The 16415-nt window shown below is 36.4% G+C and overlaps 1 protein-coding gene across 1 annotated transcript in view; it reads right to left on the bottom strand.

Moving 5' to 3' along the window:
- PPFIA2 (protein tyrosine phosphatase, receptor type, f polypeptide (PTPRF), interacting protein (liprin), alpha 2) overlaps positions 1 to 16036 on the bottom strand; it is a gene marked incomplete at its 5' end in the record, with an annotated part of 49217 nt that extends 33181 nt beyond the window's left edge. The window contains 7 exons of the mRNA XM_010081476.1: positions 2880 to 2973; positions 7873 to 8027; positions 8301 to 8431; positions 9323 to 9352; positions 11979 to 12216; positions 15228 to 15448; positions 15901 to 16036. Coding sequence (XP_010079778.1) covers positions 2880 to 2973; positions 7873 to 8027; positions 8301 to 8431; positions 9323 to 9352; positions 11979 to 12216; positions 15228 to 15448; positions 15901 to 16036 — 1005 coding nt within the window. The remainder of the gene's footprint in view (positions 1 to 2879; positions 2974 to 7872; positions 8028 to 8300; positions 8432 to 9322; positions 9353 to 11978; positions 12217 to 15227; positions 15449 to 15900) is intronic.
- Positions 16037 to 16415: the final 379 nt, after the last annotated feature.

Raw genomic sequence — 16415 nt, 5'->3', positions numbered from 1 at the left:
TCTGGTTTCATGTCAAGGGGAGATATCCTTGCTTTCCTGCACCAGAACTACCATTGAACTGAAGGAGATGTTCGCTGAGCTGTTAACAGGGCTGAAAGCCATTTCACTTGACTTATGGGTGTAAGAGAGAAACCTAAGTTCAGTACGTGGTATTATTCCTGTTTTAGAGAAAAGGGAATTGGCTCTGGGATGACTGTTTTGAGGTTTTTGTTTGGTTTTGTTTTATTTTTAAGTAAGATTCAAAGCCAGCATAAATAAAGCTCTCCCAGACCTGAAATGTAATACAAAGGAGTGCTTCCCTGTTTTAGCCTATCCTTTAACTATCCTTCTGGTGGGCCTGGTTCTCTCAGGGTTTTACGTCCCAATCTAAACTATCCACAGAAAATCTTCCAAGGTGAAGTGCTCTGCTCTCTCTGTTCCAGCAACTGGGATCCCTGTCTCTGCAGTGTTTGTAGGGCAGTTTTGTTTAGTAAAAAGGAATCAAAAGCTTGGACTTAAATTTTACTGCTACATCATGAGATAGCAAATGATTCTCAGACTTCTCGTATTAGCTCTTATAAAGACCTCATACACATTACTATCATTCTTAACGTTACACAGCATAGTATTCTCATTTGCATTACCCAGACGGGTAAACTTACAGCTACTGTATGTATGTGAGGGCTCTACTTCCAGAAGGAATTATGCATTGTTAAGTGTTGGCAGAAAGGAATCTGACCTACTGAGACAAACTTTTCATTTAAATTACTTTCTGGACTGTTTCAACTTAATACTTTCTAAGATAAGACATGCAAATACATTAGTGCATTTTTTACAAGGAAGTATCAATTCTCTTACTCCCTGTTGAGAGCTTGGCACCCTAATGACTATCATAATTTAGTTGAATCTCATGTATATCTCTAACAAAATGTTACATTTTTCCCATATTACAGTTCCTCTACAACCTTATAGTATATGTGTGTGTGTGTATATATATATATACATAAAAATTAGCAATGTATATTAACTTTTCTCTGATAGTAAATTAAGAAGAATCTTAAAAGTAGTTGTAAGGATTCCAAATTGAGAAACTATGAAGACAGACAAATCTGAAGGAACAGGGAAAAAAATAAAAATCTTTATGACACAGGTATATAACATATACTTAGGATAAATAGTATACAGTTCAGACTAGATGAATAGTCATAGTAACAAAGGAGATTCCTTTCCTTCCAGCAGAGAACATTTTGATTGTAACTAATCCATAAAGAACCAAGGACAGACAGACACAGGAGAAAAAAAGGAAAGACTTCAAAAGCAGAAAGCATGGAAAGGTCTGATTGTGCAACATTAAGACAGAAGTCCAATAACAGATTACTTGTCCACCTACTATTTCCAGACCCAAAACTTGGTAGGCATTCTTATATATGAAGTAGTCATGTCATGTATGCAGTAGTATGTGTCAAGTTTATGTTATTTTATCCAGTTTAAAGAACTAACATATGGGAAAGTGAACAAAGTGAACACATTCATCCCTGCAAAGTGCTTTCAATAGTGTGGTACCTTCAGTCCTCAGAGCTGGAAGATAAATAGGGACTTCAAAAAATAGGCTGCTGAAAATTCAGTAATATTCTTTACAAATGGTAATGATGGCCTCAAAGATGCTTTCCAAATTTAGTAAAAAAGCATAGTAATATACCCTTTACGTCCACATATTTCTAAATGACTAATGAGTGATAAAAATGTATAGATAAGCAATACAGGGAAAAGAATAATCAACTGCAATATCCCCGTGAATGTTACTGTTAGTTTCTTAATTGAATTTAAAACATTTCTTCTCTCTCAGCTAACACAATGACTGCTAAATAGAGGCTGATTTAAATGGAACACTTACATTTGTACATTACATGGATGTCTACATTTAAAGTTATATTTCATCAGGAACTTGATATGAAAGTAGTGATTAAAAATATTCCACATATAAATTTAAAGAGAAGCTGCATTATTATCCCTAGATTCTTTGTATTAAAGTTGAAAATTATCTTGAAACTTTGCAAAGGAATGCTAAAAGACTGAAACAAACCTGAAAACCCTGCAAATTTTAAAAATGAGGCTTTCAGAATCCAAAAATTAGCACTAAAGTTAAAGGTTATGAATGAAAAATAAACCTGTTTGTTTACAGAATGAATTTGCAAAGTCACTTTTAAGTACCATCTTTGTTCTCTGACTCCCTCTAATTACACTGAAACTGTGATGCTGCCAAGAGGTTTCTTTTGTGTTTGTAGCTTTATTGTAAAAGTTCTCCATAGCTCCTGGCAGCTGCTATGAGTCAGTGTACTGGTTCTACAAGGAGGTGCACCAAATACAGCATTAAATTGTTATATAATTTATGCCAACAAAAAGCTAGGTTGCAATTTGCTGACAGGCAAAAAGAAAGTGAAGCTGCTAGGGTTTATGGGGAGCCTTTGACTTCTATAGACAGAAATAATCATGTATTCAACAGATAATGCAAAAAAATCTTTTTTTCCCCTCTGAAAAAAAATCCATGCAGTGAGTCATTAAATGCCTGCCTATTTTTTAGGAATTGCACAGAAGGCAAAAGGCACAGAAGGGAAAAGGCACAGAATTAATGACAATGTGAAATTGAAAATGTCTCTTTCTCATAAACCTGTGCTCTTTCACAAATGAAACTATGTTGTACAGTTGACAGACTCTAAATATTTTTCACTCTATTTTATATGCATCTTGAAAAACTTTACACTGGAAAAAAATCACGCTAAGTGCTAAACTGCCATGGTAGATGGTCTTGCTTCTCATTGCATGTCTGCATAAAACCAACACAAAACTTGACATTTGAATCAAGTTTGAGCCAATGAAAGTCACATGAAAAAGGTACTCACTTTTTCTTTAGTCTTCGATCTTTTTCTGCTTGGGTTCCAAGTTTGCCTAATCCCAGAGATTCCTGAGCTGCTGCCTCTGTTTCCATGTAACCTCCTGGAAGACAAAAAAAAAAAACCAAATCCCACCATATTTTCCCATAGCTCTTTCCCACTTGTTCCCCTCCCCAACCTTTCAATCTTCCTCCCACCCGCCACCATCATCTATGTTTGCTTCTTTAAGCCATGACATCTGGTGTTTGTGGGGAACATCTATCACCTATAAAAGTAAATTATGGCAAGCAACTACTACATTGAAAAGAGTAGAAGTAGAGGGAAAAATTGTTTCCTCCTCCTTTGTGTTCAGCAGAAATGTATGAGAAGAGCACCCTGATCTCCTTTGCCTGTTTTTCTTTGCCTCCTTACACCTCCCACTAGACCAGGTTGCTCAAAGCCTCATCCAGCCTGGCCTTGAACACCTCCAGGGATGGAGCATCCACAGCTTCTCTGGGCAATCTGTGCCAGTGCCTCGCCACCCTTACAATAAAATATTTCTTCCTAATAGCTAATCTAAATCTACCCTCTTTCAGCTTAAAACTATTACCCCTTGTCCTATCACTACACTGCCTGAAAAAGAGTGCCTCCCCAATGTCCCTGTAGGCCCCCTTTATGTACTGGAAGGCTGCTATAAGGTTTCCCTGGAGCCTTCCCTTCTCTAGATATCACTTAATGTCATAATTCTAAAGTCTTCTTTTTGCTCACATAGAGAGACAAAATGTCTTTGATGTTATCCCTGCAAACTCCTAAGCCAGAGCTGACACATAGAATCCGTCAGAGAAGTAAAAAGCCTCCTAGGTCTCCCTGGAGGTGTCTTGTAGGCACCTAATTCCCATCAAAGTCATGAGAACTTAAATAACTTGCAGAGTGAGACAAGGGAAGCCTGAAGTAAGGAAGGACACCTGGATCAAAATAAAATAGTATTATAAAGCAAGGACATGCTGATCATACAATATGTCCACTAATGTAACTTTCCTACTGGAAAAGTGGAAAGATGCTCTGATTTTTTTATTGCTGACTGGATTCAAGTAAGAAGGGACCTGCTCATGGAGCTGTCAGTACAGTCTCCTGGCTCTGGCTCCTTGCTGTCCTCTCATTTGCACATGTATGTGTGCAGCCAGAGGGGCTGCAGCACTTCTTTGAAGGTTGCTTTCCTCCTGTGCTGCTCTTGGGAAGGTGTGTAACTGGCAGAAGAAGGAAGACAACAGTATAGGAAATGCTGGTGCTTGACTCCACTTGGCAATAGCAACTTCTTATTTCTCACCTAATGGATAGTGTACAATTGTAGAGTGGACACTGGCATAACTAAGAAAACACAGTACAAATTAGAAAAAAATTCTGATTCATTGGTTTTAATAACAAAATAATGTGGAAATGTTGTATAGTGAAATAGCATGTGACTTTTAGAAGTCACATTTATATGCACCTCAGTCAAGTGAGAACAAAAATTACTGCTGTAACATATTTATGACATTAACTTAGAAAAGCCTGGTTTTAAGCTGTCCTTTCAGAGCAGGTGTAGCTTTAACGCTCCTGCTTGACTAGACAGAATTTTTCATTATTAAAGAGGACACTACTTCTGCAAGTGTCATGATGAGAATGATGCCTCCAATCACAAATGCAGAAACGTATGACTGTATACTTTGCTTTACCTCATCTGCCTTTCCAAGTTCTACAGAATATCTCATGAAATGTTTCTTGGTGGCTCTGGAGTAAGTTTTTAATTTAGCAAACTGCTGTATCAATATATCATACCTTTCTGAGAGAGCAGCTTGTGGTATGTTAGATAGAGACAGTACAAGTGCAGTGCAGTGAGGCTTTATCACAGACTGGAAAGTATTCTTGGCATAACAGACTTCACCACAAGACAAGCACATGTGGCCCTTTGAATAACCCAGGGTACATTGTATTGAATGTAGTGATTGTGCCCATCAGTATCCTCGGCATGCAGATGGCCATGTTAAATGTTTCCTAATAAGCTAACCTTTGCATACACCATACAGATCAGCTTGCCTGGCCAGGACTAAAAATCTCTGTAACGTATTGTTTGTTTTTTAGGGACTAGAATATTTAAAATGTAACATGGGAAAAAAATGGAAGTGTCTATTGTGGTACTCCCCAAGTAAGAGAAGACTGGATAAGTTTAAAATCAATCAAACAAATAAATAAAAAAAAAGAAATAAAAGGTACTTATGCTCCCTGTAACATTCCTTTTCCCTTCTCCAATAATTAGAAGAAATCTCTAAGTATCTAGAAATCTTGAATCTTGCTTCTAAGAAAGATCTCCTAAAGCATGAATTTGCCTCTGAACAATAATGTAAACGGTTTATCAGAGATGCTAAAAGTAGTACACTATAAAATAATGAAACTCTGGCAAGGTTAGTAGTTGAAAACTAGTAATTTCAGACTTTTTCAGGGAACACAGAGCAAGGAAATCTGTTGGGTGACAGCCTGGCTCTGTTGAAATTACAAATAAAACTTTGTAGGTTTCAATATTGCTTCTTAAATGCAAGTATACATTACACGTCATTTTAGAAATATTATAGAATTAGTTACAGATGTATTATGTGTACTTACAATATATAATATCACTGGGATCCCTCACGTCCCCTGCATTGACATGAACTTTTAAAGTGGTCCTTTAAGTGTAATTGTGTGCATGTGCAAATATGCGTACAAGAAAACTAATTTTTCTCAAAATATGCTTATTACCTCTTCAGTATTTCATGTGCTATTGAAGAAAAGGTATTTTGCATATTCAAAAATATAAGTATATTGTATCTATATCACATTAGAATGTTTAATTAAATTAGAATTCTTTTATTGATTTGTATTATAAATTTATTTTATGAAAACCATAGAAATATGCTGCAGTGCAGTGATGATAGGACTTACCATCTAGATTTCTGTGATATAGTGGTCTTACTATAAATAGAACTATTAATCTATAGCTGCATGGACAGCATACTTGTCATGGAATTGATTCAAGTACTGCCATGGTTGCTATTTTTTAAATTTTGTTTTGTCTTTAAAGTACTGACATTGAATGGAAACTGTCACTCAATATTTTTTTTCTTTTGGTATCTTAAAAATTTAGATGAGAAAAACTACTCTATAATTCAGGTGTTCAATGTTGTTTCCATTTCTAAAAATATTTTGATCATACTTTTTGGTCAGTATAACAGTCTTACTGTTAACTGTATACATCCTTGTAAACCTTGCTTGCTTAATTAAAGTGTGCGTTATGCTGAAATCTTTGCTGTTGAGCTAAAGGATGGAAGCCACAAAAATTCCATTTAATTGCAAATGTTCACTAATATCTTTTTGCAATTTCATGAGTTAGTGTTGGGAATTACAAATAGGCTTTATCCAATTATACATATGTCTTATTAATCATGTTGGGTATTATTAAGAAATTAATCTATTGCCACATTGCATTGCTCCTGAGACAATCTTCAAAGTTGTTATTTTATTTTGGGTCTGCACTGCAAGGAACTGCAGGGAAGACCGAGACATTTATTACATATTTGTCCTCTATGTTCCTGAGTTACCGTGAAATCATAGATTATTATGCATAATCCATCAGTATCAATAAAATTGGTTTTATGGAATATAAATGTGAATTAATAATGCAGTTTATAGTTAAAAATTCTTCATCAGCGCAGATGGTGACATGCAGGTGTATTTGAGAGATTCATTTAATAGATTCTGAAATACATTAAACTATCAAAAAGACTGGATAAATCAGTTTTACTCTTCTCATAGTGAAAAAAAGGGGAATTTAAATTTTGGTTAGAAATTAGTTATTTTTTTTTTTCAAGAACACAAGGTTCTCACAGGCAGAGAGAAGAAAGGTTGGAGTATAAATGGAGAATGCTCAGTTATTTGATTTTACTCAGATACTTTGACCTTAATATTACCTTATTTTATTGTGTTCGATTTTAGTGATGAGTTTGTTATCTGTGATAAGGATATGTTTTAATATGAATTTAGTTTTTTTTTAATTTCAGGCTTACATATTGCTTAAGCATTTACAATTACTGCAGACTCTTAAAATTATTTTACAGGTGTTATGTGGTCACCATGGCAGCAAAAATTTAGTGCCTCACAAATTTGTGCTATGTGACATCTTTGTGACTAGGAAAGAGCTAGTATTCCCCTTTCACTGACACACCTATACTAGCTTGATGCTTGTGCTGGCATGAGTACATATGCTAATTTTAATCTAGCTAACTCAGCCTATCAATATCAACCGTATTTGCCCATTTGGGCATGCAGACTATGAGCCTTTGCTGAAGACTGTCACTGCACCTTCCATTGCTTATGCTACCTAAGGTAGTTAAATAAAGTTATGCTATGACTGGTTGTTTTTGCTTGTGGTATAGACATATCCTATGGAACATCACAGAAGAAAATTTTTGCCAGGAATGAATTTGACTAAAGTCATGGCAAGGGAAAAGGGCAGAAGCAGTAGGAAAAAGAAAAAGCATTACCATGAGCAGCATAGAGAATGGTGAGGACATCAGTGAAAGGCACTAGCAGACATCTATTGACAACTGAAATCTGAAAAGCAACTACACTTACTTGCAAGGACCTTCCATATCACATAGTTACACTCCTTATAGTGGTTTATTACTTACTACTTTCTGACCTCCTCTTTATTTTGGTTATTTGAGAATACACTGTCAGCACTTCTACCCTAATTGAAGAGACTACTGAAGCAGTAGGTTCAGTGAAGAGGATGACTCTAGTAATTTATGCCAGAAGTCTCCTTTCATTTGTGTTAGTCACAGAAAACTCCTGAGAAATATAATTGCTGATAGCAATGAAGTTCAGTGGGAAGGTTCTGCCAGACTAAAGAGAAAAATAAGCAAATTGGAAAATTGAAAAGAAGCAAAATTAAAAATGGAAAAAATGACTGTGAAATGGTGAGCTTGGCTTGTTACCACTAATTCCTTACTGAGCTGTCCAAGTCGAGCCTTCTCTTTTTTACCAAACAAACGTCCTATTGAAGACTTGATTCCTTTCTTCTTGGGAGCTTTGTGCAGGGAGTCCTGGCTGCTATTGACACTGCCAAGACCAATGCTTTCCGGCTCCAGTGAAGCAGGCAAACTACTACAAAATGATATCAGAGAAATGGAATAGATAACATGTCAAAATTTGCATGTGATTTTTTTTATTTTCTTCTGAGCAGCTCTGCAAACAAATTCATTGGCTATACTTTAGTAATAATCTCCCCACAAGCGAAACGATCACATCTTCTTCCTTAAATGATTTAGAAACATAAAGAAATCAGGTCATTTCGGAATAGTTAAAAACCAGCATGATTTGAAAAGAATAATACACAGTAAATCAGTGAAGTACCAATTCATATTACAAACACCTTACCTTCTGGCATCATTGTGATATGAAGAGGGAAGGGTATGAGTCATTCTGATTGCTCTGGGTGTTGGAGGAGGAGAAGTTTCACATTTGATTGTGGCTTTATCTTCATGCCCATCTTCTTCAACTACTGCAATCTGGGGGAGAGAAACTCCATTGAGAGCAGATTAGCTTTTCAAGAAAGTTTTAACATATGCTGCATGAATTTGTCAAGTGAACTGCAGCATGTATGGATTCTAGTGCAATTTTTCAAGCAAATTGTAAGGATTCTTATTTTGAAATAAAATTGGGAAAGAGCAGTTGCCTAAATACGGCATGTATGTATTTGAAAGGAAAGACATTACACTTGGAGAAGAAATTAATTCCTTTTATGACAAACAGGTTGATCCAGTCAAGGCCTAAACATGAAAATAACTTTATACGCAAGCGGGACTCGCTTTAAACAGGATTATTAATGTAAACAAAGTTTCTCAGGGAAGTAAGGGAACAGGTAAATACAGACATAAACACAACCACTCTCTCCATAGCTTTTTAACAGAATGGTCAGAATGCTCGAAAATAAGCATGAGCAAAAAGGAGTTTTGTCACAGCATGTAATGATTTATCTTAAATATCATCTCTGCTCATATAAAGATAAATGCCACATTCAGTGCCAATTCTGTAAACAACTTTATATTGCTCCAGAAGATTTCAAACAATCTGACTCTGGTTCTTCCAGCAATAAGAATGGTCAAAATACATTTGAAAGTAACTCTTTTGTGTCCAGACTTTGGTTGTTTTTTCTGTATTCCTTTAAGTTTGTGCTGTAGAGGCTACTACTCCTAGATAACATTGGTGGGCCTCGGTTCTGTGGCTTAGCTGTGACCTCTGCTAGCTTTTTCCAGGTAGTATTAAAATTATTATGTTCAGGAACTGAACGAAAAGGAGTAGATGGGATGCAGTGGTTGGCAAGGAACCCAATTATCTAATTAGCAGAGGAATATGATAAATGTGGTCTCATAAACTCAAAAAAATACCCAGTATCATACCTTTCTCCGATGTTTCCTTAGGTCACTTGGCTTAGATTCGTAACAAAAGCAGCAACAACAAAAAAAGACTGATTAATACATCTTATTTGACCATAACAAAATGCCACACATTCATTCCTCTAGCATTCAGAAGTAGAAAGCAGAGACTTCATTATATATTACATACTAATTATACACTTGGTGTCATAACATAAGATAGCTCCAGACAAATATGCCATTCTGCGCAGTTATTTTTTTTTAAAGTTACGATCTCCTTCATTTTTGTAAACTTAGAAAATAATAGGACATTGCAAGCTTATAGTAGCACTTTTTATTTTTTGGAGTTTTGATGCAAATCTTTCCACTACCCCAAACACTGATATTTTTTTTTTTAAGTTTTATCTAATGTTACAAATGTAACGGTGTGTCTCACAGAGTATAAACACAAAATATCACCAACAAATACCATGTCTGAAAAAGGGATACTTCTCTCCAGTTATCCCACATTAATGTGACTGGCATTTTCAGTCAATGGATACAAATTCATCCATTTTCTGCAATACAGCATCATTTGTCAGTAGAAGGCTGCTAGAATGTGTCACGTTCAACCCTCTTTTCATTGTTATTTTTGGTAGATGTCTCATTCATTCCAGCAAAGCTGAAGAAACTCTGCAGAATTTATTTATGCATGGACCTGGGCCATGGAAACTCAATGCAGTACTGCTTCTCCAGGCAACTCCTACAGGATCATTTTTCAATTTGGGCTCTAGAGACTAGACCTCTACAGAGCTCTTCCCAACTGATAGCCCAGACACTAAGGAGAAGAAGGTATTCATTTTTTAACAGCACAGGGCAGAAGTGTCCTGAATTGGCTGATGTATTTGCTAGTAGGGTGAGCAAAGCTGTGTGCTGTACTGCTGAGCATGCAGTGGGGGGCCGCCTCTGTGGCTTATCATAAAGTCAAGACTTCAACTGCAGCTCATACAGACACATCCATCTGAGCTTCAGCACAGCTGTTGCTGGATGCCAGTGAGGCCATGGCAGCCTGAAGTGCAGAGGTGCGATGCTGTCATTGTGTATTCGAATCTGATGAACCTACTGCCTCGAAGCTACTGCATCCAGATCGAGGCAACCAGCCAGTGCAGGTGCCTGCTGGAAGGTCAGTTTAACCATTGCCATTTATCTGTAGCCAGATTGCTTAGTTTAAACAACTGGTGAAATGGAGCCAAACTGCATATTCAGGAAGGTGCTGCTTTGGTGAAGTGGGTGGCACCATGGCAGCCTACGCACCCACCCCCTCCTCAATGTCTGTGCCACCAACGTTGTAATTTCTGCTGTTCAGCAGTGGGAACCAGGCTGAATCAGTGCCACAGTCTGGCACAACTGCCAGCCCTGACCTCATCTTGCAATCAGAAAACACTGTCTTTAGTTCCCAAGAAAGCAGCAAACACCACCCTAAACTGGGTGGACATGAGTAGGTGTCAGTTCCCAGGGAAAGGAAGTACTTGGCTAGATAATGGCAGTCATCATCAGTCCCCAGGAGTAGGGACATCCTGGAGCCCCTACTCCCAGCTGATCAGAATGAACAGTTAGGTTCCACTCCCACTGTTCTTAGCAACCTTCTTGGGTAGGAGAGTTAATTTCTGCTTTCTGATTGAAACCAAAGCTTATTTCCCTTCTGCTGAGAGACTCCACAGGGAACCAGTGTTGCTGCTTCCCAGGAGTGGACACTGGTGACATTCAGATTATCAGAGAAATAGCAAATAAAAAATGGTGTTACACATATCCCATCCTCCTCCCTGTATGTAGAGATCAACAGAGTAGGCTGCTTTGATTCTCTCCTAAAGTTTAAAGGGATTAATTCATCCCAGCTCCAAATTGGTTTGTAGCCCACACTGAACACTGCACCCTGTGTCTGCACTCTTATCAATATCAGAGTTGTACATCTTGAATATGTCGACACATACTACATGAGCTTACTTGACTGTTGCACTGTTTATTTTGTCTAGGACCAAAACAAATGTTTTTGCAAATCCCTTTTCAAATCAAACTAGACATTTCAGAATATATCTTCAAAGGAACAGTAAGGTTACAAATGCTTTGCATGATGATTTGATGGCTTGGTATGTATTTATGTGTGCTGCTTGTAATGTTGAATTATATCAGTTAAATGAGTTATTGGAAAACAAAACACTTATTTCAAATGCTTGATAAACTTTCATGAAGAACACATAGAAAATGCTGCAAGTATAATATATATATGAAGTAGCAGAAGGTTTTAATGTCTTCTAGACATTTCCTAAACTTGCCAAAAGTCCCATAGACTACTGTGTAATAACTGTATCACTTCAGAGCTTTTAATTAGTAAGTGTATTTTACATATAAATTGATTACAGTAATTCCAATGATCAGTTTTGTTTCTTATCCATTCCATTGCCTACGTGCTGAAGGCCCTTGATCCTCAGATCATTACATCTGGGGTGAATCATGCAGTGCTCAAAACCACAACAACAAAACTCCAAGCCACCCAAATGTCCATATTCTAGGGAATTTGCTATCTGTATGTATGATGAAGAAGTGAATAAAGAATTAAAGAGATGAGCCATTCATACAGTGAAAGATGAAGTATTTAATACTAGAAATACCACACCCAAATTGGTATCACAAAGTTTCTTACCAGCGTCATAACCCCCATTCTGTCCATCTCCCTGGCTGGACTGCGAGGAGTGAGTTTAGGAGTTGAGTGTCCACTGGGAGGAGATGAGCTTGCAAGTGATGATGCCGTCACTGAGCCAGTAATGGAGGTACCTTGGTGGACTCTGGCTAGATTTAAGCCTTCTAGACTCACACTGGCCACTCTATTCTCTATCTCTTCGGCACGCAGTTCTGTCGACTCTTTCTCTTCTTGGATTAACCTTATTAAATAAAAGAATGTGGTTGTACTTGTCTCTGCATGCCCTAAAAGCAAAACTAAAAAATATTTTCTTTCAAATGAGATTTGAAAGTAAAAGAATACAAAGATAAATGTCGTAAATCAACTCCAAAATAATATTGAAAAGTGTATTTTTCAATCACTGGAATTATAAAATCCTTTTCTTAATTCCTCAATCCTGAAAAACTGTTTGAAGAATCTGCCCAACAACAAGACTTGACATATGACATTTCAGGAAGATTGGTTCCTTTGCAAAGCAAACAGTATAGGAGAGGGGGAGTTAACAATCCGATTTACCACAGGAAACTAATTCCGGTCTTAAGTTGGCTTCATCTGATTTTCTGTTGCTAAAGCACAAGCACAAATTTAAAGTCAAATGAAACTGGGCTTTTAAGACAGGAATTGCCAAGATAATCCATATTAATAAAACAAGAGATCACGCAAAACAATTTGCCTATTTCATTCCTACAAATCGATGAAAAAATTACAGTTGTTTCTAAAGCACTGAGTTTTTAAGTGAATTTCATTAAAATAGCTCTCTTGTTAACAATATAAGCTTCTTAAACATACACAGCCTTAATAGAATGCTGCCACTGGGTTCTTTAGCTTTGGTTTTTAATTGTGATTGTACCTAGAATTATAAAAATGTGTTTAAAATAAAACATTTGTTTATAAATCCTTTATCCATAAATCCTCACTAGAAGGAGGTTTTTGTTTTTTGTTTTTTGTTTTTTTTTGTGAAGAGGAAAAAGGATGAAGAATCAAGGTTAAATGGGAAAACACAAATTTTGAGGAGGCTGAAATTCTGAATCAGGCTTTTCTGAGTGAAATGAAGCAAGTACAATAAATAAAACCATAATGCACTGAAAATAGAAACCTACAAACTTTTCTGCTGTGACAAATCTTCTTCCCTATCATCCATTTCAAAACTTCTATAAAATGTCTACAATTCTTTCTGAAATGAGGCATGGCAGGAATTTAAAGGTAAATAATATTTTGAAAGAGAATCATAACAATCTTTTTCATTTTAGTAATCTAAGTTCTGAATCATCTTGTCTAATAAAACAAATCTAAGGCAACATCACTTTTTAATCTCTGTTGATAGAAATGTTTGTCAAAAAAAAATCCCAAGAAAATGTGAAATGCAGTACGGTTTATAAGACTATACTTGCAGAATCATTTTTCCTGAAATGTATAGAAAAAAGAATTAAAGTTAGTTACCTGGTTCTTTAATAAAGATGGTGATGGTAATGAAAGCCTATACTTCACGATAAACATAGCAGCAGGGGAAATAAACTACTTTAATTGGACCTCCCCGAAAAAGGCTAGATACAATGTGCACCTTTGTTTCCTCTTTGAGATAAAACTGTACCTAACATCCAAGTCAAGATCCTGTGTTAAGTAAAACAGTGTTCTGATTCAGGATGGCACAAGTAATATCCCACTATGTCACCTGCAGTTACAATTTCTTGTGAAAACCTTCTACTGTATTACATAATTACCTGTTAAATTGTCAAAATGACAGTATTTTAAAAAACAAATTAATTTGTCGCATCTACAGCTTCCCGAATTGGTCACAGTGCTGACTTCTTTGTACTATCAGAAAATATGGATAAGGTTCTCTCTTTTACATACACTGTTTTAAGGAGATTTACCCTCCCAACAACAAAATCTCTTTGACTCCTCTGTGTTGACAGCTGTAATAAGAGATTTTAGAAAATAAGTAAAAAAGAAAAGAGTAATCCTATCTGAATTAAGAAATTCTGGGAGTAATGAAAATGCAAAGCTGTAGGTCTACAACAAAAAGTCTCCCCTGTGAAAAGAAAAGTTATTGAAATTCAGTATATTCCAGAAGAGTTCTCCCTTTAAAGTTACCTTGCTCAGAGAACGACTGAGATCTGGCTAAAAAAAAATCTGGTTTTGATTATATTTCAAACCACAGTTTTTCTGTCTATAGTATTGCCAGAGAGTCACTAATACATTCAGTAATCTCCTTCATCTCCTTCTAGAGAAACAGTCACTAATGAGAGGATCATAGAATCATAGAATGGTTTGGGTTGGAAGGGACCTAGGAGATCATTGAGTTCCAACCCCCCTGCTATGGGCAGGGACACCTCCCACTAGACCAGGTTGCTCAAAGCCTCATTCAGCCTGGCCTTGAACAACTCCAAGGATGGGGCATCCACAACTTCTCTGGGCAACCTGTTCCAGTGTCTCACCACCCTCACAGTGAAAAATTTCTTCCTAATATCTAATCTAAATCTACCCTCTTTCAGTTTAAATCCATTACCCCTTGTCCTATCATTACATGCCCTTTTAAAAAGTCCCTCCCTATCTTTTTCTCAAACCAAGTTTTTAAAAGTTACCCTTCCTGAAAAACATGTAAGAATGCTTTAAGCCTAAAACTCACTTAATTAAAATATGTCATTGGATTCTCTGTCACGCCATTAAATTTGCACAGAGATTATAAAGACACATTCAATCCACCACCTATATCCAAGAACTTGGAGCATGAAAAATCACATTCTGGGCCTCCAAAAAAAATCAAAATAACGTCTTAGAAAACTTGCCTTATGTGAGATGTAGCATAGCAAAAATAATCAGAAGAAAGCATGAAGAGCACTGAAATAAAACTTTTCTGATAGGAGGTCATTAGTGAGTTAGAGGAGTCATGCAGGACAGTGAAAAAGACGTTGAAAAGAGGATTATAAATAGTGATCTGTCAAACGTGCTGTATGTTAGCCTTCTCTAACGTATTTATTTTCAATTAGACAGAAATTTTTCACTTTTGAAAGAAATTTCTATGGTTAGGAAATGAAGATGTCATTGTTATATTCACACAATCAATACTCTCGTATGAAAAGGAGACACATTATCAATCCTTTAAATACACAAATGGTTTCCTAATTGTTATGAACGGTACCTGAACTCATGCACTAAAGGAAGATTGAAGCTGTTATCATAAGTGCATCACAGCTGGTTTAAGCTACATACCTGATTTCTTTGTTGATTGCATCTAGCTGCTCCTGAAGCATCATGGCCAAGGTTTGGGCATCAGAATGGCCACTTGGTGATAGGAGGTCCATGGAGCTGAAAAGTGTTTCTCTATCATCGTCATCGATGTCAGACATTTCAGTGTCGCTTTCAAATGGATGGCTGCTCAAAACGCCAATCTGCTGGGTCCTATTCCACTCATGATCTCCAAGAGATTTTACCTGAGCAGGAATTAGGATGTATATGGCTTATTCCATGGAAAACAACTGCAAAGATGAACTTCTATAAAATGGCAAAGGAAAGCAACTAACATTTAAGAATACTTATTCAATGATTAATTCTCTATTAACACTTGCAATATTACTGCAGATGTTTTAAAGTATTTTCACATAATTTTTAATGTGGCGTAAAATTAACCAAACACAAAAAGATACCTAGGAGATGCAGACAGTCAAATATGTTTAAACTTTGATGTCTGAACTTCAACCTTTTCTGCGTTCCTTTTAGTACAACAGTACTCTTGTCTGAGTATGTATAGGGGAAAAAAAAGAGCTATTTGGGTTTGAGATTTTTTGTTTGTTGCTTTTTTTCTGGACATACACAAACTGTAAGCTTAACAGCCTGAAATACATTCTCTTATGAGAGAATATATGAGAAGGAATTGGGGATTAACCTTTGGTTCATCTCTGCGTACACCCATCCGGCCTCTTCTAGGTCGCCTTATCACTTTAGTTGACCGATAGTCAGACTGGCTATCAACCAGGGAGCCCACAGAATACCTCAGTTCTGCTGATGTATCTAGGTGAGGCCTATGAAAAGAGACACAGAAGCAGACTGAGAGAATTATAGCAATAATAGTAACAACAACAACCCAATGACCTTCAGATTTCTTTCTTTTAAACAAACAAGTTATTATGTATCATAGAATAAATTACAAAAACATATTACAAAGAAATCATTAAAAGTGAAAACTTGAAATCACATTACGAGCAACTCAAGGAAGAAAACAAACAAATAAAACCTTTGAATTTTCAAAATGCATAATAAAACTTATGGTCCAAGACTTAAACATGAAAAACCAAAAAAATTTCAGACAAGATAATTAATAGAACTGGCTGCTGAATGTTCTATCCTGTATATCTTCCATTACTTTCCTGAATCTAGTTGGAGGCTTGTAACTAGTGGAGT

The sequence above is a fragment of the Pterocles gutturalis genome, unplaced genomic scaffold, assembly GCF_000699245.1.
Source record: "Pterocles gutturalis isolate BGI_N339 unplaced genomic scaffold, ASM69924v1 scaffold28539, whole genome shotgun sequence".
Classification (NCBI taxonomy): domain Eukaryota; kingdom Metazoa; phylum Chordata; class Aves; order Pterocliformes; family Pteroclidae; genus Pterocles; species Pterocles gutturalis.
The sequence above is the reverse complement of the archived record's forward strand: the minus strand, read 5'-3'. Positions and strand labels throughout refer to the sequence as shown.